This window comes from Erpetoichthys calabaricus, chromosome 3, assembly GCF_900747795.2.
Source record: "Erpetoichthys calabaricus chromosome 3, fErpCal1.3, whole genome shotgun sequence".
NCBI lineage: Eukaryota > Metazoa > Chordata > Cladistia > Polypteriformes > Polypteridae > Erpetoichthys > Erpetoichthys calabaricus.
The window spans coordinates 249,576,776-249,602,535 of record NC_041396.2 but is presented as its reverse complement, the minus strand read 5'-3'; the positions used below and the strand labels follow the sequence as shown (position 1 = coordinate 249,602,535).

Genomic DNA, 25,760 nt, shown 5'->3' with positions numbered 1-25,760 from the left:
GGCTCAAGACTGTAAAGCATTACAGAGGATGGTGAAGGTCACTCAGTTGCCTTCTTTTTAGGAAATATACAACACTTTCTACCTCAGAAAGACATTGTAATTAAAGACCTTAGCCAAGGTACAAGACCATTCTCACTCATTTCAGAATAGGTTCTACCCACAAGTCATTATTAAAAAGTCAGCTGTAAGAATTCAAATATTGTAATATAACAAATATGTATAAAGTTATAATACTTGCTAAGACATATTGTGTGTGTGTGTGTATATTGTGCATTTTCTTCAGGTTTAGAGGAACTCTGTTATCAGTAATTTACTGTTTTTTTTAAACATCATTTACATCACAGTTTGATACAAAGAAAACAGTAGTCCTGTTAATGTTGTATGTTTTTTGTCTTCATTTGATATACAGTAGACTTAACAAACATATTTTTTGCAAAAAATGTGTTTATAATGTAAATACTGTAATAAACTTCTATAACTTCAGGTGCTGTTAGTGCTTTGATGCTTGTAAGTATTTTAAATAATGATGTTTCTTGACAATATACCATGTATGTAGACCGAACCCTTTTTAGGCCATTATAAACAAGAATGAAATTTATAATGCATACCTCCATTTTACTTATTAGAAAAGACAAATCAAATATAAAAGATGAAAGATATGTTATAGCTTCTATTCAAAGGTTTTGACTAGGGCTTCTCAATTTTAGTTCTGGCTTTGATCTTTGCTTGTTTTTTTAACTTTAGATTATTGGGCTTTCACAAACACATTTTTTGACTTGTCCCTTTGGCCCCTTGTTTTGATTGCACTTTTTATTTTTTTAATTATCTCCTAGTCTAATGCTTCTTTTAAAAAAAACAGCCCCGTGTCAACTAAATTTGAGGATCATGTATATCTGGATTGTTTGCTATAAGCACTATTACAATTTCAAAAACAGACTTTTGATGATAATTAGCAGGCACATGCTTGGAAAATAGGTGGTGTGAAGTGCACCTTCCCCTTTATAATATTCACTGTCAATAAGTTATTGAAATATAAAAGATGACCCTTATGCAGTTTCATTAAAGTCAGTTTATGAATTCTTCAAATAAACTAGAATATGCCATTCAGGTTTAATAGATCTTTCTTAATAGTGGAAAAGCATAAAGCATTGACCTAGCTATAGAAAAATAAATGGCTGATGTGAACTAACAAGTGTCCTTGTGAGCAGTATTCCATAAGGATTAGAGCGGTTAGATTAAATCAGTACAGAGATTTTTATGGATTCTTTCATGTCAATTCAATTTTGTGAATCGGGGCATTAAAAATTGACTTTCCGAACCTTAAGGTAGTTGACAAATCTTCTAGTTTATTAAAGTGATTTCCCTACACAAAAATTAGTGATGTGTAAATGATTTTTTAGTCATCCTTTTGGCACGTGGCATGAAGGCAAAACACAGTTTGATTCATGATCAATTTTAATCTAGATTACAGTAATATCAAACTTAAGACTGAAAGTTCTTTGCAGAAAACCATATAATATTTACCATACACTACTATCTTGTGGCGTGTGTTCCATTTGGGTGGAGTATTTCTTTAATAATTATTTTAGTGATACTTCACAATTGGGAATCAGCTAATTATTAGATAGATAGATCAATACTTTATTAAGACCGTGTCTGTCTTAATTCTAGTTATATTTTAAATAAGTATAACTTCAAAATATTCTTCAATTATTGCTTTAAACTAGTCCTAATATCAGTGTAGTTATTGACTGGAGCTGTGGGTTCAAGCTGTGCAATATGTGAGCAGCTCCCAGGTGACATGTGAGAGAACGCACATAAAAAAAAAAAAAAAACTTTGAAAAAGTGTGCCTTAAAAAACACAGCAGCTGATTTTGTTTCGCTGTACTCTGCCTTGTTTCAGTTCCACCACTCCACTCTGTGCTGAGAGACAGTCCCATTTCTCCCACCCCACAATGATGTCCTCTTCATTGTTCAGTGCCCACCTGTGCCAGTTCAAAGTCTTCCTCTGCTTACTTGGGGTCCAAGGTGACCCCACCTCTTTGCAACTCTTCAGGCGAGTGCTGTCTTTCTCTCTCCCCCTCCTCTCACAGAGTGCATCTCTGTCTTTCTTTCTCAGGTCCATTCCACCAACATTACAATACTTTTAGTTTTGATAAACGTTTTTAGTGTACCATCATTTTTATAGCATTTGTGGAATAGCATTTGTGGAGTAACAAAGATGAACATTAGCTATTAGATTATGTTTATTTCATTAATAATAACATTACGTTTTAGTGTTTACTAATGTTAATCAACAGTGGAAAGCTTTTATTTCAGACAGAATTGTCTGAATCGTAAATACTACTTTTTAACTGAATTCACATGTATACTATTCAATATAATTTTTTTGTATACTAAAGGACTTTCAGTTTTTTATATCAAACCACCTACTGTTCTTACATTAAAAAATAAGAAAAATTAAAAAACATACACCCACATCTACACAAAAAATCAACAATCCCTTGTTTAAAATTCCAAAATACAATCTTAGGGATGGGGAATTTAAGTTACATATCCTTTAGTTGTTTGTACCTACAATAATTAGGTTTCAATACTTAACAATTCATAACCGAACAGATTGTGGTATTTTGAAGCAGGGGAGTATGCTAAGAAAAAAAATAATGAGAACTCCTTTTATAGAGATATCAAATAACAATTGATCACATGTGTCATTAGGCTACTGTAGTTAAGCATCTACTTTGATTTTGATAGGTCTATTGTTATCCCAAAACATGCTATTTTACTACTGTTAGCAGTACTTGCGATTCAAGATGCTGCTGTACTTTGCAGCATTGGCTTTATATTAGTGGGGGCACTGACCAGATGTTACAATGCTTTGAGAGACCTCTGCTTGAAAAAATTTGGGAACCCCGGCAAGTAAACTGTTCACATTTAGTCAAATAATACTTTATTTAAAATGTTACACTGTAAGCTAAGAGAACATATTTAAAAGTAAGAAATTATAGCTGCTTGTTTTCTTAGTCTCAAAATTTTAATTTTGAACATTTTCAATATTACTGTTGAGTTATTTAAGAACTATGTGATATAATTTAAAAACAATCTTTAAAATCTGTTATTAAGAATGTCAACCATGGCAGGTCTGCTGCGTTCCCCTCCCCTTTCTTTTGCAAACCCCTAGTTTATTGCGGTCTATTAAGGATTAGTTTATGTAGCCAGGTTTGTTAACATACAGGCGCAGGTGTTATTATTTTGAATCGAAATGAACTACAAATCATCAGGTACAAATTGAAAACCAAATTGAATTGACAAGCCGCTATCAATTCATGGCTATAATAAGGATGTAACCAGCAAGTAATAAAGGACAAAACTGGGGAAAAAAAACCAAACAGTTTAGTAATTTAAAATCTTTTGATTAGCGACTTAACATCTTGAATATCGGTTTGACTAGTCTTGATATGTTGTAATATACTGGAAAGGACATTTTTGTTGGAAACATGTAATAACAGTATACAATATTGTATAATTTCTATTCCTTTGTAGCTAACCTACTAATGTGTAGGAAGCCAGAGCTCAGAACTTGTTAAAATGGGCTGCAGTAAACCCTAATGCTGATTAGCAAGAATTAATGTATGTATATGTACAGTAACTAAACAGCTCTGTTACTTTTTACTTATTTTAAAGTACACATTTTCTTATACAGTATTATGAAAATCTTGACTCATTTGTGTCTGCCTTTTGTTACCACAGATGCGTTTTATGCTGCTCTTCAGTCGCCAGGGAAAGTTGCGCTTGCAGAAATGGTACACTGCAACGTCAGAGAGAGAGAAAAAGAAAATGGTTCGTGAGCTGATGCAAGTTGTCCTTGCCAGGAAGCCCAAGATGTGCAGTTTCCTGGAGTGGCGAGACCTCAAGATAGTTTATAAAAGGTATATGCTGAATAAAGAGCAGGTTTTTAAAATTAAAAGTGTAAGTTTAAGTATTCTCTTCCACTAATGACTTACAATGTGTAGTCAAACAGAAAGATACAGACAGTGGTTAGTTTTTTTTTTTTTTTTTTTTTGCACTATTTTCTAGAATTGCTAGTAAGTCAACTTGTCTAGTGTATTTTAAGATTGAAGTTAAACATTCTGTCTTAATTATACATGCAGGCTTTACTACTAAGGGTTTATGAGATTCCTTACACTTGCATTGGAAGTCTATTTTATATTACATTAGATCTTGTTTTAAAAGATATAGCCAGTAACTGTTTATTTCCACACAGATTTCTGTAATTAATACATGTATATGTGCATTCATGTATAATCTATGGAATGTTCACTTTATTAAGGGCATTTACCTAATAGTGAACAGGTACTTCACTTTCCTTAATTCTTCAGGACATTGACTCAATAAGCTGTTGACCGTTTGTGGGGCCATGTCAACTCCAGTGTGTCTCATGCTATCTGTATATAAACTGAGAGAAGATCTGTATGGTGTGTTACCCGTCATCCTACATTTGCTTGGACAGATAGCGCTCTAGTGACTGAGTAGTCTGTTGCACTATTCTGCTCAAAAGTTCATTTGTATTAGGTTACATACACAGCTGACATGAAGAATTGCTTAAATTTAGATCATTAGCATTTCAACATTACTTTGCTCATATCAAAGGGCCATGTTAATGCCGAGAAAATTGCATCTAACTTTTATTCTTTCACAAAATGTTAAGTTCATGACTAGGCAACTGACCATCAGGAATAACTTGTGTAATGTCACTATACTGTGAAAGGTAAGTCTCATTAGCTACTTTTGAATAATTTTTTTTTTTGATAATTTTACTTTATTTGCAGTTAATTTTACAATGGGAAACTGTTCTTAATATGCCTGTGCATGCTGAACATAGACAAACCTGATTCACATGCTTTGTTTTGGAATATGCTTATTTTCTTGTGGCTATGAATTATGTTGTTTTTGTGATTCTCCTATAAACGAGAAAGGTTATGTTTTAATTTCTTCCTAGCTTACCCATTCTTCCTGTTCTCCACATTCATATCAGGATAATGTTCAAATAATTAAGAAAGTACTGTTTGTGTTTATTTTTAGTAATGTGACTTTTTCAACATATTTGAACAGGCACACATTAGATCTTTGTGCAAAGCATGTATATAGATAATGTGATGGTATACTTGAACAAATGATGCATAAAATTGACCTGGTGTGTTCATTCTCATAACCTAAATCTAAAATACCTTATAAATAAAATCCATAAATTAGAATCTGGTATTTCAGATTAGGTGAACATGATTAGAACATCTTTAGGGAGTATGCAGGTTGAACTTGTCTTAAATTTCTAGGGTCTGGAGTTCCCTTTGCCATTGACATTTGTGATGTCACCGTGCTAAGATCTAAATACAATACAATTTATTTTTGTATAGCCCAAAATCACACAAGAAGTGCCGCAATGGGCTTTAACGGGCCCTGCCTCTTGACAGCCCCGCAGCCTTGACTCTCTAAGAAGACAAGGAAAAACCTCCCAAAAAAACCCTTGTAGGGAAAAAATGGAAGAAACCTTGGGAAAGGCAATTCAAAAAGAGACCCCTTTCCAGGTAGGTTGGGCGTGCAGTGGGTGTCAAAAAGATGGGGGTCAATAAAATACACAGAACAGAACAAATCCTCAATTCAGTATAAAAATAAAATTTTTACTATGGAGCAGAATTTAACAGTAGATGATATCCCATAATATGATTTGGATTTGTTTTGAGTCCTGGAGACTTCAGCCATCAAGCTGCCTCCCCCATTTGACCATTCCACAGCTGAAACAGCGCTGGGCCAGCCAGTCCGATGAAAGGACCCCTCTACCCCACGACTCATGCGATCCTTCATCAGGTATGACTTTACCTTAGGCAGGCAAAACAACCTGGCAGGTGGGCCGTGGCAGCAAGTGCCACTTTTGAGTACCGAGAAGAGAAACAGAATAGGTGAGGGTTAGTAACAAATTATAACTATCATGTTACTTATGTTTTAGTGCTAATGCCTAATGACAGAGACGCAGTCTGTACAATTAAATCAGCAGCTCTAGTCAGGATATGCTAAACTGAAGTAGTGAGTCTTCAGCCGGGATTTAAAAGCTGAGACCGAAGAGGCATCTCTTATAGTAGCAGGCAGACCATTCCACAGTTTAGGGGCCCTGTAACTAAAAGCTTGACCTCCCACTGTTATTTTATTAATCCTTGGAATCATAAGCAGACCGGCATCTTGAGATCTTAATGTGCGCTCTGGTTTGTAAGTCATGATAAGTTCAGATAAGTAAGCCGGACCTTGACCATTTAATGCTTTATAAGTTAAAAGGAGGATTTTGAAATCTGCCCTAAACTTAACAGGGAGCCAGTGTAAAGATTTAAGATCTGGAGTTATGTGTTCATACTTCCTTGTTCTTGTAATAATTCTTGCAGCCGCATTTTGGATTAACTGTAGGCTGTATAAAGAGCAGTTTGAGCATCCAGTGAACACCACATTGCAGTAGTCAATCCTACTAGAAATAAAACATTTTTAAGATGGAAGAAACATGATTTGGACAACTTTGTAATATGCACTTTAAATGACATGCTAGAGTCAAAGATAACTCCTAGATTGCGGGCTGATTCAGTAAAATGAATGGTGATTCCAACTGAGTTAAATGATGACAAAATATTGTTATGATCAGTATCATTCCCTCCAACAATTAACATCTCTGTTTTATCAGTGTTTAATGACAAGCAGTTCTCATCCATCCACTCCTTTAATTCACTAACGCAAATAATTAAAGACAACATCGGAGAAACTTCATTTTATCTAAATGTTAGGTTTAACTGGGTGTCATCTGTATATGAGTGAAAATTAACATTGTTTCTTAACTATAGACCCCAGTGGAAGCATGTAAAGTGAAAACAGTAAAGGTCCCAGTACTGAGCCCTGCGGGACACCAAATCTCACTTCTGTGTATAATGATGGAGTACTGTCAGCACATTTCTGTACATATTGGAATCAATTTGATAAATAAGATCTAAACCAAGCGAGCACAGTGCCTGTAAGCCCAACATCATTTTCTAGCCTGTGCAGTAAAATAGAATGGTCAATGGTGTCAGATGCTGCAATTAAATCTAACAACATAATTACAGTGGAGTTTCCTTCATCAGAGGATATCAGAATGTCGTTTACAACCCGCGTTAGTGCCGTTTGTGTACTATGACCAGTGCGGAAACCAGACTGGAATGTCTCAAATAAATTGTAATGCGTAAGGTGTGACTGAAGCTGATTGGCGACTACTTTTTCAAGTATTTTAGAGAGAAGGGGTAAATTTGAAATAGGCCTATAATTATTTAGTATGTGTGGGTTTAGGTCTGACTTTTTAAGTAATGGTTTAATTACTGACACTTTTAGGGCATCAGGTACTGTGCCATGCAATAATGAACTATCGATAATGTTTAGAATAGGCGCTGCAAGAACATCCATTGCACTTTTTACTAGTTTTGTTGGCACTGGATCTAGGGAACAAGTAGTGGGCTTCATTTTAGAAATTAAAGTTAAGACTTCCTGCTCAGTTACAGGATTAAAATTACTAAAGTGCTGAATGCAATGTGAGGCAGGGTCTGCTAAGCTAGTATGCAGTTTGTACTGTGATGCTGAGATCTGGGATCTTATATTTTTTATTTTCTCATTGAAGAAGTTCATAAAGTCTGTACTGCTAATATCTGTTGGTATTTTGCACTGTAGATCTGAATTCCCATTTGTTAGTTTAGCAATTGTTCTAAACAGTATTTGTATTATTGCTATTGATTATTGTAGAATAGTATTCTGAGTGAGCTTTAAAGAGAGCTTTTTAAATATTTTTTAACACTCTCTGTCCATACAATTTGAAAGACATGTAGCTTTGTTGTTCTCCATCTGCGCTTCAGTTTTCGACACTCCAATTTAAGAGCTCGAGTTTTTTCAATAAACCAGGGAGAGTTTCTATTGTGCTTTGATCACTTTAATTTTAAGGGGAGTCACTGCATCCAGAGCATCTCTCAAGGTCACATTATAATGTGATGTTAGCTGATCTAAATTGTTTTCCACATTTATATTTGATGTTTACTCATCTAAATGGTTTTCCACAATTACACTTGACTTACTCAAAGTATCTATAAATCTTGAAGCAGAATTACAATCTAGATGTCGCACTGTCTTTGTTTTAATCTGTGAGTGTGTTGGCAAGGGCAGGACTAAATCACATGTAATTAAGTAGTGATCGGAATTAACTTCATTTAATGGAGTAATATTTAATTTTGAATTTCAACTTTGTAAGTTATAATTAAATTTAATGTGTGGTTATGATTATGAGTTGGAACTTTGACAATCTGACAAAATCCAACTGAATTTAACAAATAAGTAAAACATTTGCTAAAAGTGTCAGTTTGCACATCAATGTGTACATTAAAATCCCCCATCAGTACTTTGTGATCATAATTTATAGCCAAATCAGATAAAAGGTTGCTAAATTCAGTCATGAACAATGAATATGGCCCTGGTGGTCTGTAGACTAGCACCATAATTGTGTTGGAATCTGTTTTAATATTTAAAATGAATGCCTCAAAGGATGTAAAGTCGCCTGAATTTTTAGAAGTGATTTGCATTTTGTTACAATGAATTATTCCAAGGCCTCCTCCTCGACCAGAATCTCTAGACTTATGAAGGAACGAGTATCCATCTGGTGATGCCTCAACTAGAGGGACAGTGTCACATTTACTAAGCCAGATTTCACTGAGAAGATACAGATGAGATTTTGTACTTAATATAATATCATTTACCAAAACAGCTTTACTGCCAAGAGAGCGAATGTTCAATAAGCAGCATTTAAAACTGCATGCTTCTTTCTGAATTGGTGATATATTTTTTGTTTTAATTTGAAGTAAATTTCTATTACAGATGCCCCTGGTGGATGGTCTGGTTTTATCCTTTGGTCTAATTATTTTTTGGTTATCAAGTAATTTAAGGTTTGCATCATGACTAAATTTACTGGATGCCTCACAACAGGGATTATGGGTAACAGCTTCAGAATAGTAACAGGTGGGATAAATAACAGCCTGTGATTTAAGATCACATGACTGCCGCCTGGATGGTGCTCTTATCAGTCAGCCAGGCAGTTTTGCTGCCATATTTTGGGATAATACATAAGATCCCCTCCAATTAGGATAAAGACCATCTCTTTTGAAAAACCCAGGCCTTTCCCAAAAATCATCCCAATTGTTCACAAACACTATGCTTTTATTTGCACACTAGGTTTCTAGCCAACAGTGAAGGGAATGCAATCTGCTATAAATCACATCCCCTCTATATAATCTTGGTAAGGGGCCAGATACAACTAAATTCCAACATTTTCTTTTAGCTTTGGTGCATAGAAAGATGAAGTTCCTCTTTAATACCTCAGATTGCTGTAAATAAATATCATTAGTGCCGACATACTAACTCGTTGGCGACACGGTCCAGTGCGGCCTCTATGTCAAAAATCTTGGCCCCTGCGAGGCATTTAACATTAACTGCTGGTTTAACATAGTTTGGAATTCTAACATTCCGCACTATGGAATTGCCAGTTATGAGCACTTTCTTATTCTCGGTTTCCACAGGTGCACTGCGGAGTGCTGAAAATCTGTTCTGGGTCCGAATTGGTGACCTGGGTACCGAGGGACTAAATTTTGGCTTCTTAGACGCCTGTCATACTGTTACCCACTCGCCCTGTGGCTGAATTGGTGCTGCTGACTTCGGCCACGCACTGACTATGGTGTGACCTGAAGAGACTGAAGCCGAATCAGAAGTAGCTGAATTGTCTAAACAAACCAAGTCGATCCAATTTTCAGTTTGCCTAATTGCTATCAGGTTCCTAACACGGTCCTCCAATTCACGTATTTTCCAGACCAACTGTAAATTAACTAAACACTTTTGGCAGGTGAAGCTGTCTACACTGTTGGCCAGAAAACCTGAACTGTACATGCTGCAGGACACACAACATATAAATGTGCCCTCAGCGGGCAGAGAGCAGATAGAACTTACGTTTAGTGCTGATATCATCTTCTCCGTTCTTGTAGTAACTTCGGTGCTTCTGCATTTTCCACGTTCAGCTGAATCACTAACAGACCTTCGGGTTTAAGTTTCTACCACCCGCTGAGCGATCGACTTTGATTTCTCACTGCCATTTATTTCTCCTGGTCAGCTGTCGGCTTTACTTCAGTTGAACTTACTTGGGTGTTTGCGAAGAGCTATGTGCCTATGGGAAACGCCGCTGCTCTGTGCCTCGGCTGCTTCCGCTCCCTCTCAAATAGCTCTCAAAGGCCCTCAGAAAGAAGTTGACAGATTCTTATGAGTCTGTTAACAGATTTAAAAAGATTGCCAACTTATTTAAAATCAGTCATTCCACTGTAAACAAAATAATTTGCAAGAGAAGCAGATTTCAAACAAATGCTAGTTTGTCAAGTACTGGCTGGCCCAGAAAATTCAGCCCAAGAGATGACCATTTGATACTTGAAGAAGACTCTTAGATCCACAAAATTTCTTCAGATAACTCTTAGAAATGTTGGTGTCAAGGTGCATGCATCTACAATCAGAAAGAGATTACATAAATTTGACTTAATGCGAGATATGCTCAGATAAAGCTTTTTCTTTCCTAAAAGAACATTTGTGTTCTTTTGTGCAAATGCCTCAGTCAAATTTGCAGTTGTTTGTTTGTGATTATTTAATATTGCAGGGTTTTAGTCAGCAAAGTGGCTGTAGTGTATAATGTGAAACCGTTTTTTAGCCGCCTTGTAAACTTGGTTTCAGTATAAGAGCATAGCGGTAAAATACATCATAATTGTTTGGTTCAATCAGGATCAAATTGTCTTTTTTCCTTAAATTATCTTTGTTTTTAACACTGGCCATGGTATTTATACAAGGAAAACTTATACGTGCAGTGCTGGTTAGTTTTCAAGTGCCATATTGCTGTATTGAATTAACTATAGACTGCCTATGTTGCATTGATTCAGTCTAGGTAATAAGTAGGCTTAGCCAATATACATGTACTTATGTAGATGTACTTACTGTATTGGCACTGACCCAGTGGTTTGATGCAAGCTGGCTATTGTGGAGTCCCGGCCTGATTTTTTGCCCAAAACAAACTCCTAAACACTACCCCCACTGAAAACACCTTCACCAGGCACACACGTACACTAATAATACACATTATCAACATCATGCATGTCAGTTGTTAATAGGGTACAGGGATTTATGTAGAGAAAAAAAATCCAAAACTTTATATTGGGTCATTTTGACCTTCATTTTTGTATTATAATCAATGTAACTAATTGATGGGTGCAGTTAGGTGGGATGGTTAATTAAAGATCAATTAGTTATTTTTGAAAGGCATTTGACATTTTGTAGCAGAAAGGCAATATGTAATTGAGCGTTTTGGGTTCACATATTTACTGCAATTAAGAAGCTGGAGAGGAGTACAAAAGCTAAATGCTGGACAATTACATTTATAGGATGTAAAACAGGATAAGCACTAATACAGAAAAAATTTCCACTACACCAAGGGGTTGAAGGGCTGAATAGTTCATTTCAGCAGAGTCTTGCAATGTCAGCAACTTAAGTTAAAAACTATCATAAACTGTTTTATAGACACCTGTAAGTCTAGCCAACTGAAAACTTCATGCTTTATTTAAAGGTAAACCACTAGTAATTTATTAGTCCTACTTCTACAACAACAGCATTTATTTATATGGCACATTTTCATACAAACAATGTAGCTCAAAGTGCTTTACATGATGAAGAAAGAGAAAAAAGACAAAATAAATAAGATTTAAAATAAGCGGACACTAATTAACATCGAATAAAATTAAGGTCCGATGGCCAGGGAGGATGGAAAAAAACAAAAAAAACTGTAGACAGCTGGAGAAAAAAAAAATCTGCAGGGATTCCAGGCCATGAGACCACCCAGCACTCTCTAGGCATTCTACCTAACATAAATGACCTCAATCAGTCCTCATTATATTCAGGGTTCTCATGGAAGAACTTCATGATGACGGTCATGTGGACTTCTGGCTGTGTAATCCATCAGTGTAGGGACATCAAGGTGCTTTGAATAGGTGGTGGTGGTACAGATCGCCACCACAGAAAAAGAACAGAAGAGAAAGTAGGGGTTAGTATGGATTTTGAAGCCGTCATGAATTAATGATAATTAATTGAATATACATAGCATCAGGATTAAACTAAAGTGAAGCTATGAGAAAGCCATGTTAAAGTAATAGGTTTTTTTTTTTAAAGTGCTCCCCTGTATTAGCCTGGCGAATTTCTATTGGCAAGCTAGTCTAGATTTTAGGTGCATAACAGCAGAAGGCCGCCTCATCACTTCTTTTAAGTTTAGCTCTTAGAATTCTAAGCAGACACACATTTGAAGATCTAAGGTTACGATTTGGAGTGTAAGGTGTAAGACATTCCGAAATATAACATGGAGCGAGTTTATTTAAGGCTTTGTAGACCATAAGCAGGATTTTAAAGTCAATTCTAAATGATACAGGTAACCAATGTCAATTGTCTATTTATATAGCACATTTAAAACAACATAGTAATGCTGTGGCCAAAGTGCTTTACAATAATAGGATAAAAGAAAAACAAAACAATTAACATAAAACATAAATAGAAATAAAATATATGAATATAAAATAAAATAAATAATGAATAGAAGTAATGTTATATACATAAAAAAACAGAAGTAATGTTATATAATCACAAAGAGGAAACCATCAGTATTACTGAAGGTCACGGAATGCAAGTGAATAGAAATGAGTCTTTAATCTTGTTTTGAACAGTTCAATTGTAGACGACTCCTTTATATGATGAGGTAAAGAGTTCCACAGGCGAGGCGCAGCAGCTGCAAAAGCCCTGTCCCCCTTGGTTTTACACTTGGTACGAGGGACAACCAGAGACAGCTGACCAGATGATCTAAGCACTCTAGATGGCCGATGTAAAACACACAGTTCAGATAAATAGGCAGGAGCAAGCCCATGTAAAGATTTAAAAACTAGCAGCAAGATTTTAAAATCATTTTGAAAACTGACAGGCAGCCAGTATAAAGAAGCTAAAATAGGAGAAACAGAGTCATACTTTCTTGCCCCAACCAGAAAGCGAGCGGCAGCATTTTGAACCAACTGTAACCTGTGTATCAGGGATTTGTTAATCCCAGAATACAGCGAGTTGCAGTAATCGAGGCGAGAAAAAATAAATGCATGAGTAGCTATCTCAAGATCCCTAGAAGATAAAAAAGGCTTTATCTTACCTAATAGACGAATTTGGAAAAAGCAACTCTTGACTACAGAATTTACTTGTTTCTCAAAAGAGAGGTTACTATCAAAGGTAACACCAAGACTGCGGACTTGAGGTTTGGAAAAGACAGAGAAACAGCTGAGAAGTCCAAGACCAATTTGGGCTTTAGCTGATGGATCCACTATAAGTACCTCTGTTTTATTTTGATTTAGATCAAGAAAATTATTAGCCATCCAGGATCTTAGTTCAGACAGACAGTTGTGGAGTTGATTTGTTGTAGAGTTGCAGACAGAAATATAAACCTGAGTATCATCAACATAGCAGTGAAAAGAAATGTTACATTTCCTAAAAATCGCTTCAATAGGGTAAAGGTACAGTATATGGAGAATAAAATAGGACCCAAAATGGATCCCTGAGGAACACCATATTTAAGAGGAGCAGTAGATGAAGAAGATGAATTAAAAGTCACTGAAAAGTGTCTACCAGTTAAATATGACCTGAACCAGTTAAGAGCAGCCCCTTTAAGCCCAACAAGATGTTCAAGCTGCAACAGCAATATCTCATGGTCAATGGTGTCAAAGGCAGCAGACAGGTCAAGGAGGACAAGGACTGCCGCATCACCTGAGTCAGTAATAAGAGAGATGTCGTTGAACACTTTCAGGAGTGCCGTTTCAACACTATGATAACGCCTAAAGCCAGATTGGTATATCTCAAATAAATTATTGGAGTTAAGGTGATCAACCAATTGATTATAAATAATTATTTCTAGAATTTTAGCCAGAAATGGCAGTTGGGAAATTGGACGAAAATTAGCTAAAACTCCAGGATCTAATTATGCCTTTTTTAGATGGGGACGGACTGCAGCTTGTTTAAAAAATGAGGGCACAACCCTCAAAATAATAGAATCATTGATGATGGCTAGTAAGGGTGGGCCCAACACATCAAAGGCTTCCACTAAGAGACGTGGTGGTACAATATCCAGAGGACTAGGGGCTGGTATAAGGGTGTCAATAGTTCTTTTTAGCTGTGAAAGTGAGACTAGATCAAAGGATTCTAAGACAATGTCATGATTAACAGTAGGAAGTTCATAGCCTGTTAGAACAATGCCACGGCGGATAGTATCGATTTTGCTGACAAAGAATGCTAGAAACTGGTCACATAAATGAACAATGCTATTTGATCCCATCGCAGAGTGGGAGTGAATGGCCGCATTAATTGAATTAAATAAGACCCTAGGATTCTTTGAGTGACGAGATACTAAATCGGCAAAGAAGTTTTGTTTCGTTCTCTTTTCAATTTCCAGGCTGAAGTTAAGATAAGTCCTAAAAATCTGTTTAGAGACGATCAGTCCATCTTTTTTCTAACGCCATTCAGCAGTTCGACAGGCACGGTGCAGTGATCGTGTATTTTCATTTCACTAGGTAGCATGTCTTCCCTTATTACAGCGTATCTTGGGCGGAGCAATTGAGTCTAAAATCGTTTTACAGGAAGAGTTACATTTTACGACAGAATCATCAATACCATTATTTTGGTCATGCACATAAAGAGTAGAGAAAATGGTTTTAAAATCAGATATAATAGAAGAATTTAAAAAGCGCGAGCAGCGTGGGGGACAGCTATTAGTCGGGACATCAACAGTAATATTCAGATCCATCATTATAGAAAAATGATCAGTAAAAGAAACATCACATAAATCAATATTATTCACTGAAATATCACGAGTAAGAACGAGATCAAGGGTGTGACCGAGAGAGTGGGTTGGCGTATTAATATGCTGTATAAAATCAAATGAGTTCAAAAGTGATAAAAAGTCATTGACCAAAGGTTTTGATTGACAACAGACGTGAATGTTGAAATCACCAACAATAAAAACTTTATCATGAGAGGGGGTGATATCAGCCAAGAGATCAGAGAATTCAGAGATGAAAGTATCATTAATTACAGGAGGTCTATAAACCACGGCAAACAGCAGAGAAGTGGAGCTGCACCCTTCAAAAAGTTGAACTTCAAAGCTGCTAAACGGACCCCTTGTAAGGCTCCAACACAAGAACATACTTTTAAAAATAGTGGCAATGCCCCCCCCCCCTCCCCCCCCACGACGAGTCAGGTGAGGAGAGTTTAAAAATGAATAACCTGTTAGAGTCATGTCAGTAAAACGAGAAGAGTCACCATTTAAAATCCAAATCTCCATGATGAAGAAGAAATCCAGATTATTTGAGGTAATAAAGTCTTGCAGAATAAAAGTTTTATTAGACACTGATCTCACGTTCAAGAGAGCAGCCTTGAGAGGTAGAAGAGCTTGTTGCAGGATGAGCACGGGTGAGCGTGCAAAGATTAGCAGTGTTTACTACTCGATTGCAGGCCGAGGAAAAGTGATGCTGCCTTGAAATGGAGAAATTAAATCCGGTGTCCAGCGCCCATGAACCAGTGATGGAGTCCTGAGCAGGAGAAGATGGGTCATAGACGACTCGCAGGCATCGGGAATCAAAGCTCTGGGACTTGAGTCGACGTTGTTTAACAGCAATTCTGGCTCTTTTCCCATGACGGCGGCGGGTGCGTTTGCGTCTCCGAGGGGCATTCAACTCACTGATACAGGTGAACACCGGCATCCAGGTGATGAAGTCAGGAGATGAATAAAACAAAGGTGGAGGTTCACAAAAAATCCAATCAGGAGATGAAAATTGAGAGGAAAGCAAGCCAGAAAATATGTTTAGTAAAGACTCAAGATCATAGGACAGTGGCCGTTGGGATAAACTAAAACATAAAAACACAGTTAAAACATAGACCTGAGAGACGAGCAGACGGCCAGCCACCCCAGTCAGCGCCATCTTCAGCATCCAATGTAGTGACATCAAAACTGGAGAAATGTGCTCGGATTTTCTTTTTCTAGTTAAGATTCTAGCAGCTGCATTCTGCAGTAGTTGCAATCGATTGATGTTTTTTTTTTTGTAATCCTGAGAGGAGTGCGTTACAGTAATCTAGTCGACTGAAAACAAAAGCATGAACTAATTTCTCAGCGTCTTGCAGTGTTATAAGAGGTCTACCTTTTTCTATATTTCTTAAGTGAAAAAATGCTGTCCTAGTAATCTGATTAATATTAATATTCAGGTCAGAGTCAATAGTTACCCCTAAATTCTACCCTCACAATATATCATATTATTATATCATATTATTTTTGTGGCACAGTAAAACATCACAATGTACTGTTTCATAAAAGCGGCCTATCAAATACCTTTTCTGGTATTGCCCCACCCATATCAGCCATCCAGGACTTTTCTTTTAAAAGCTTTTTATTTCGGTCAGATAAGATATGTTTATAATTGCAAAGATTGAAGTGGAATACATACGTGTTCTGGACTGCTGTGAGTGCTTATTGGTGAAAACTTTGACTTTTTTCTGTTATTAAGCATTTTTTCTTGCATATGTTAAGGGCCTCTTAGATTTCTCAGTGTAGTGCTGGTGTTGGCTTCCAGTGAGTTGTAAACAGCAATTACAAAAATACTAGAAAGAACTCTCTTGAGGAGTTCAAATGGATGGCGCTTGAAAATGAAACACTCCAGATGCAGTGAAGTGTGTTTATTTAATATAAAACAACACCTTTACTTTCACGTAAAGAGTTGGACCCGTTCCTTGTACTAGATAGAAAAAAAATGCTAGCTGTATCATAGCCTGCAGTGTCTTGGGGGATCAGCCGGTTTTCTGTAAAAAGAAAATTGCAGCAGTCTCTGATGTGTCCCTCCCCCAACCTCTCTCAAATATGATCTTATTTGTTACCCTGGGACTAAAGTTTGGTCAAAAAGTGCTGGGCAGAGGAAGTTAATTGTTGCTGTTTTTTTCCTGAATAATTTAACCTGAAAGTCAATTATCCAGTATGTCAGCTGCAGTAATCATTTGCATAGGCTATAATCCTTAATTGCAACATGTATAATTCTTTTGGATTTGTTTTTGGACGTTTTGGTGCTTTCAGGATAAAAAAAAATAATGCCATTATCACTTTTTTATTTCAACGTATGTATGCTAAAAATAACTGTCCTTACATGGGGTGGCAGCCATTTGGAGAAGGGGATGGGGGCATTTTTAATTTTTATCAGTTTATTAGAGAGCATGGCAAAACTGACTACAGTGATCATGGCTTCATCACTTTATTTTATTACAAATTAGTATCAATAAAAGCAAAAACAAAAAAAAAAAGGATATATTCTATGTAAGAAATGAGAAACCCAAACTTCATCTATCTGCTACCATAAACGTCCATGATAACAACTTGTCATACCATCACACCTAACCAAAGGACAAGTGCATCTTAAATATCTTGAATTGTTAAAAATGATATTTAGCATAAATGTGAGGATGCCATGAGATCCTAAGACATTAGAGAAACAATGGAAAAGGATGTACGACTTAAACATAGTAAAGAGTAGAGAACAAATACTGGATTTCTGTGAAACGATGTGTTTCCAAGGGAGAAAAGAAGATGACTGATAGAGGAGGTAAGTGCTGAATGTAGTTGCAGATATGAGTGAAAAGGACAGGATTAAATGGCAAAAATGGATTGAAGATTATGGGTGGATTTGGAGGCTGAACTGCCAAGCTGATCGATCAGTGTGCTGAAGCAAAACTACATCCAGTCAGATACCATGCTGGTATCTGTAAATAGATATTAACAATGGTCCACTCTCCATTCCACAAGATCAGATACTTCACTAAAAGTTAATATTGTGAGAATATATAATTTGGGAAAGTAACTATTTGGTAAACAAATTAGTTTGGTGGACTGAATTGTCTACTCTCATTTGTCAAATCTCTTATGTTCTGATTAATAGATAGATAGATAAAGTATCTATCTATCTATCTATCTATCTATTAATCAGAACATAAGAGATTTGACAAATGAGAGTAGACAATTCAGTCCACCAAACTAATTTGTTTACCAAATAGTTACTTTCCCAAATTATATATTCTCACACTCACATGCTTTACCTGTTGAGAATCTAGTTAAGCTAACATGCTCATCTTTGGAATGTAAGGGGAAAAAACAGGGAGCACAGAGAAAAAAACACATACACTGGGAGAATGTAAGAATTTAGTAAATATGTTGACCAAGCCAAGATTTCAGACCTTCTGGGACTTTTAAACAGCAATGCTAATGCACTATCATTCTGCCCCTTCTTTTTTTCAGTCATAATGTATGCATTATCACATAAACTCCAATGTAAATATACAGGGTTTAGGTTGGGGGAGGGGGGCTGTGGTTGTCAAAACAGTATATCATTGTATAATTGGAACATCCCTTTTCTGCAATATATGCAGGAGATCAAGGAAGTCGCTGGGTTTGAGTCTGTGACCGTTATGTGATCTATATTACTGGCACAGTGGATTAGAGCGAGTGTAGTGAACAGGTTGTGTTGTTTGGGTGCCACCTACTGACTCTGGGAAGCCGCTGCGTTTGACTCTGGGGCGTGCGCCACGGCGCAATATGTGCCTCTGTGGGAAGCCGCTGCGTGATGAAATATCATGGAGGGTATATGCGGTGCACGCTTTACCTCAGGTGTAGTTCACAGGTCGTAGGCATGGTAAAGTTTCCATTTAATTCAATAACCCTATTTGAACTAAAGCGGTTTCTTTGTGTGGGCACCTTCGTTCGTTGTTTGTATCCATGACTGTACAGGTTGTGTTGTCTGGGCGCCACCTACTGACTCTGGGAAGCCACTGCGTTTGACTGTGAAGCGGGCGCCACGGCGCAGCACGTTGTGTTATTTGGGCGCCACCTACTGACTCTGGGAAGCCGCTGAGTTTGGCTCTGAGGCAGGCGCAGCCATGTTTTGGGAAGCCGCTGCGTTTGACTCTGGACTCTGGGGCGGGTGCCAAGGCCGCAGCGCGCATGCGTGCGTTTGACTCTGGACTCTGGGGCGGGTGCCAAGGCCACAGTGCGCATGCGCCTCGGTGCGTCCACCGTGCATATATTAACTGTGGTTTAGTAAGATAGATTACGAGGCACCCTTAACTTTTCATGGGAAGCCTTTGCTCCACTGTAACAAACTGTATCCCACTTTTCTCATACTGGAACTTCCTGATAATGACAAGGTTTAAGTCTTGTATATTCTGGTAGTTGATTCTATTAAGCATCAGAGATTATATTCTAATCATACAAACATGTAAAAGTCTCTAATTGCTAAGTTAATTATGCAATGAAAATAAAAGACACACAGTATTTCTGATCCTTCTAAAGTCATGAGGCTTTTATGGGACACTGGTTTTTGTTAGCAGTAAGGTTTGTTGCACCTTCATTTGTGAGTATATAATAAATGTTCTCTTACTGTAGAATGCACCATTGCTGGATATTGAACAGTATTCTTTCCAGGTGGCTCTTGTTTATATTCATTGTAGAAATGAATTTAGGCTTGTTTTGTTCTAAGCTGAAAATACTGTTCAACTAGAAGCAATCTCAATATTGTACATCCAAGAAAGGGTTGATATCCTCATCTGTTTATAACAGTGCTAGCATTTAATTAGTTGGTCTAAAGGACTCATTATGTATCTTCTGTATTTCTGAAGTATGTCCTGGGTTTTTCTCAACTAATGCATTATGAGATTTTTGCTTGTACTGTTTTTAAAAGCAGTTGTAGTTGTAGTCTTCATTCTTTTCAGTAGTTTATTATTACTGTATATTGTTTTACAGGAGTTACATTAGTTCAGTTGCATAATAATGTTTTTCTCTCATTGTCAGTGTTTAGTTACGCAGTATTAAAGGTTTTCCACTAGCTGAGTAAATATACTGAAAAAGGTTTCACGTGGCAGTAGGTGGCAGTATTTATCAAGTCAAATTCTATCACTGCAAAGGATGAGACATGGTTGGCCTAAACTTTAAAGAAAAGAAAAAAAAAAACAAATATCGCAAGTGCTTGTTTTATACCACTGCAAATTAATGTCATATTTTTATTCCAGATATGCCAGCTTGTATTTTTGCTGTGCTGTGGAGGACCAAGACAATGAGCTGATTACTCTAGAGGTCATTCATCGATTTGTGGAACTGCTAGACAAATATTTTGGAAGTGTAAGTATAATATTCAAAGGAAACATAACATGTCATTTTTTAAATATGAGCATATATATTATGAGATTATTCCCTGGGGAAAAAACACTTAATAGTGAATGCCAGAAATGTTAAAACTTATATGTTGCTTAAGGGGTTCCAAGCCTTTAGAGCTTTACTGTCCACACTAGTGTTGACTAAATAATGCATTTTTATAGAACTTTTAGTTTGTAAAACTTTTACATTTTGCGGGCAATTTTTTTAACGGTAGTGTGATAATATATACTGTATGTTCAAATATTTCTCTAAAGAAAAACAAACCCAATGAGCAATGGTGTCATCAAGAATTTAAAGAATATTAAACAAATAGGACAATTTCAAGCAGTAATTTCAAAGAACCAAAAAAAATATATGTTACAATATTAGTCTTTAAGGGTATAGTAAATAAAGAACAACAAATAATGAATATAGCAGATAAACCTGAAATGACAGTATTGTAGTATTAGGAGGATTAGTACAGTTCTTCCAGAAGAAAGGAAGTACATTTACAGTTAAAGTGATTTAAATGCAACAGATTTAAGTGATAGTTGAGTTCACTGATGGAGCTGCACACGGAGACAGAGCACCAGAGGGTAGGAACCACAACATTTTAGTTGCATTATTTTTATGTATCGATATATATGTGTGGATTAAATAAAAAGTATAAAAACATCTTGGGGGAGCACAGGGTCAGCAAACTGAAGCATAAAAATATGCTAGGCCAATAAATACACTAACAATAATTAGTAAAGTAAATTGATAGTGCTTTCCCAAGGTATTTATGGTACCACATAGGGAAGGGGCAGGTAGTTACAAAATGCAGAAAATACACTTCCTTCAGCTATTTTATGTCAAAGTCATAAAGTAATGGATATCATTGTAGTTAATTGACTACAAGCTACTGAATATACATTACTATTAAAAGCTTCAGCTGCATTCATTTTTCCCTGTCCCTTTTAGTAGAATTGTTTCATATTCAGTCTATAAGGAATAGCTCAGATATTATTGTCTGGGCTTTGTAAAGCTTGACCACACATTACTAGATTTCTAGTTGGAGGGAATGTCAAACTTGAGGATGTTCGTTTACATGACTTCTAATTGCAGGTAATGACAAATTCAAGTTTCAGAAGTACTGCAGGCTTCCAGCACTCTGACAACTAATTACGTAACTTGCTATCTGACAAAGCCAGTGCCTATGTGTAGGTTTCTAACAGAACTTTACTGTGTAGATCAGTTTCTATAAGAATAGAAGAAGAATATAGAAGAAGAATATCTTTATTGTCATTGTAACAAATACAACAAAATTAGGTGCAGTCCCTGCGATGTCAAAATATAAATAAAATATAATTAAAAAAAAGGATAAAGGATAAGAAGAAATAAGGCAGAACACAAACATTCAACATAAGACCTTCTACGTGATGAACTAGCTGTAACACTTCTTGTCATTTGGAGTGCTTTTCAGCTCTTGTAACACGTACTTCTGCATTCAAGTTACATTCACCTATAACTCAGTGGCCCGTCAAAATTCTGATGTGAAAACAGTTCTACATGATATAAAACATAGTTCCCTAATGGGTAAGAACTGTTTGGATGGTTTCCTAAATGTTACTCAAGGTACACTGCAACATCTCACATTCACTTGTTTTCCCCATTGAAACGCATTGGGCAAAACTGAAGTGGAGCATTACTCAGTGTTCTTTACCTTCTATGTGTTGAAACCACTTGTATCACATGTGAAAGTAGGTTCCTTGCAGAACTTTACTGTGTAGATCAGTTTCTGTTTGATGAACCAGCTATAACACTTCTTACCATTTAGAGTGTTTTTCAGCTCATGTAACGCATTCTTCTGCATTCAAGTTACATTCACCTATAACTCAGTGCTCTATCAAAATACTGATGTGAAAACAGTTCTACATGATATAAAACATAGTTCCCTAATGGGTAAGAACTGTTTGGATGGTTTCCTAAGTGTTACTCAAGGTACACATCAACATCTCACATTCACTTGTTTTCCCCATTGAAACGTATGATGTCTCAGTGAGGGAGACATTTTATTCGTAACTTCGCTCAGTGGTTGATGGTTGCCCACGAGGTGACACTCCTCTGGTCATGGGTGACTTCAATGCAACCACTGGCAATGAGAATTGTCTTGGTCCCCATGGGTCTGGTGACCACGGTGAAAGTGGTTCCATGTTCCTTGACTTTTCGCTGGATCCTGATTCCAGTGCCCTGAGCCGCATCGTTGGACGTAGTACTCCAATACTGGTTGTGCGGTGAAGGAGATCAATCACATCCTCATTGGCAGACGCTGGAGGTTCTTGCAAAACTGCAGGGTCTACAGAAGTGCCCAGTTTGTGAATTCTGACCACAGACTTTCTGTTGCTACTCTGAAGATCCATCTTAGGTCCAGCAGATTACCACCTACTAGGATAATGAGCCTGAACTTGGCCAGACTCCAAGACCAGGCTGTTTCTGACGAGTTTGCACACACTTTGTGTGAGGAACTTGCGGATTTTGGTGCGACTATTGATCCTAATGGGATGTGGGAGACCTTCCGTGACAAGAACCTGAAGGTTGCTGAGGTGTTGATGTTACCGGTGTTCCCAGAAAGAGGTGTTTCATCTCACAGGGCACCCTGGATATCATCAGGAGGAATCGCAGCACACGGCTCAATGGCAACTCTGTTCTGTACCGGGAACTGAGTAGGATGGCTGTGAGTGCTCTGAGGGCAGATAAACAGGCGTTTATTAGAGGAATCTGTGAGCAAGTGACACACCATCTGTGGTCTAGAGACCCATGTCCTGCTTACAGAGGAATTGAAGCGTTATGCACATCCAAATCTGTTCCATAGAGAGTCGTAATCAGGGCGGCTAATAGAACGGTCCTTACAAATAACACTGCAGTTGTGACCCGCTGGGCTGGCTACTTTGAGCAGCTGTTCAAAGCTGATCCTCCGGCTATGACATTGGATGTCTCTGGGTCCACGATTCTTGAGGCTGATCCTTCAATTAGCTGTGAACCACCCATTCTTACGAGATTGCACAGGTGGTGAACCAGCTGAGGGGAGGCAAGGCTGCAGGGAACTGTGGTGTCAGGGGTTAGCTTCCCAAGGCTGGTGGTAAGGCTGTCCTTCTGGCATTGCCAGCAATCTTTGCTTCCATTTGGGAGACTGGCATCATCCCAACTGACTGGAAAACGGGACTTGTCATCCCTATCTGGAAAGGGAAGAGTGATCTCCTGCTCTCGTTGCTGCTCACAGTTACCAGAGCAGTCTGGTTTTACGCCTAAAGAGTCTACCATTGACCACATCCTGGCGCTGAGGGTTATCATGGAGCGCAAACATGAATATCAGCAGAGTTTCTTTGCAGCCTTTGTCGATTTTCGGAAAGCATTCGACTCAGTTGGGAAAGCATGAGGAGTCATGAGGTCACTGGAAAGGGGTGTGTGGCGCTCCTGATATCTATGCAAAAGGACGAAGGTCCAAGTCTTTAGAGTCCTGGTGCTTCCTGTCTTCCTATATGGTTGCGAGGCATGGATGTTATCCAGTGACCTGAGACGAAGACTGGACTCCTTTGGTATTGTCTCTCCAGAAAATCATTGGGCACCGTTGGTTTGACTTTGTGTAAAATGAGCGGTTGCTCATGGAGCACCGAATGAGGCACATTACCTGCATTGTGAGGGAGCGTCAGTTATGGCACTACGGTCATGTGGTGCGATTCCCCAAGGGTTATCCAGCTCGTAGGATCCTCATTGTTGGGGACCCAAGTGGCTCAACCAGTCCAAGGGGTCGCCCACGTAACACCTGGCTGCGGCAGATAGAGGGTCATTTCCAGAGGGTGGGACTGGACCGTGTGTCTGCCTGGGGGGTTACCAACTGGGATCCCGATCTGTTTCATCATATGGTGGGTGCGGTAACACACTGTACCAGTGCATGCTCCCCAACTTGACTTGACTTAAATCATATTTCCACATTGAATGACTGATGCAAGAAAGGACTCTGAGACCCAAATTTAATAATTACATTTAGTAAACCTTGAAGTGTGTTTTTAATGTTTTAAATTTTTAAGACCCTTTGACATCTTTTTATTTACAGTAAGATTAGAAGATCAGATAATTGTCCCAAGCTTTTAATTTAATTAATGTATTTGCTTTTTCATTGAAGTTATAAAACAAAATGTGAGGAAAGAAGCAGTAATGCTCTAAAAGTTTCTTGTTTTAGTGATAGTAAGAATAAAATGTCTGAGTCTGAGCAGCACGACAGATTTAAACCGAGTAATCTTAATTGCTTTAATCCAAATGGACTGGAATTTATGGATCTATTACAGTTTTTTTTCTTTATATCTTAGCTTATATATATAGCCATGTAGTAACTCTAATGTATTTAAACCATTTGGTACCTATAATCCCTAATTATTTTGGTATGTTTTTGGCAATATGCAATGTTGGATACATAGTGTTATGTTTATGCAACATTAGTGAATCTTTGCATAGAAGTACCCAGAAGCAAAAGAAGACCATATGTATCATTGCTTTGCATTCATGTCAATTCAGATCTAATTTACTTGTGTATACAGAAGAATATTGCTATGCTCCCTTCATTGTACTAAAGTATATGTTTAAACTTAACAGGTCCCACATAAGCTACTCCATTGTAATATTCGTTCGCATCTTACAAACTTTGAAAGGGGGGCTCCATCCCTGACCTCTGAAATTGTTTACATTTACATGCGTGTGTGCTTACTCTCTCTGCTGTCCGAAATACATTGCATCGGTACTTGAAGTTAGCTGGTACTTCTCAATTTTTTTGCTTTTGATTACTGGCACTCTTACATGCGTACCAGCAGTTTTCTAGCGTAATAGCTGTCATCATGATTATCCATTCTTCTCCATCTACCTCCAGCTCACAGACACAGTGCTCGTAACTTGAAAGGTGATTCCAGCCAAACACCTGACCACCCTCCCTGCAATTTGATGGCGTTATCTAAAATGCACAATACCACAGCATTTGTCTTTGATCGTGTCACTTAAATTTATAATGGAGAAGCCACAGAAATTGTGCTTTAGTGCTCAAAGCTACTGTACGTAGGGTACCAGCTCATTCCTGACTAAAAATATTGGTACCCCTGCACTTCTTTCAGAATATTGTTGCAATTCCAAATGCTTTCATATTCACTTCTTTTGTTTGCATTGGAGCAACACAAAAAGCAGAGAAAAAAATCAAATCTGATATCATTCTACACAGAACTCTAGAAACGAACTGGACAAAATTATTGCCACCTTTTCAAAGTGTAAGAAATAATTTAATTTCAACCATTTGTATTTAAACTCACTATAGCAAGTAACAGGTGCTAGCAATATATAAATCACACTTGCAGCCAGTTTAAATGGAGTAAAGATG

At 37.4% G+C, this 25,760-nt stretch overlaps 1 protein-coding gene across 1 annotated transcript in view; it reads left to right on the top strand.

The window, feature by feature from the left end:
• ap1s1 (adaptor related protein complex 1 subunit sigma 1) overlaps positions 1–25,760 on the top strand; it is an 89,892-nt gene that overhangs the window by 25,205 nt on the left and 38,927 nt on the right. The window contains 2 exon segments of the mRNA XM_028798009.2: positions 3,751–3,929; positions 20,236–20,344. Of these exon segments, the coding sequence (XP_028653842.2) occupies positions 3,751–3,929; positions 20,236–20,344 (288 nt within the window).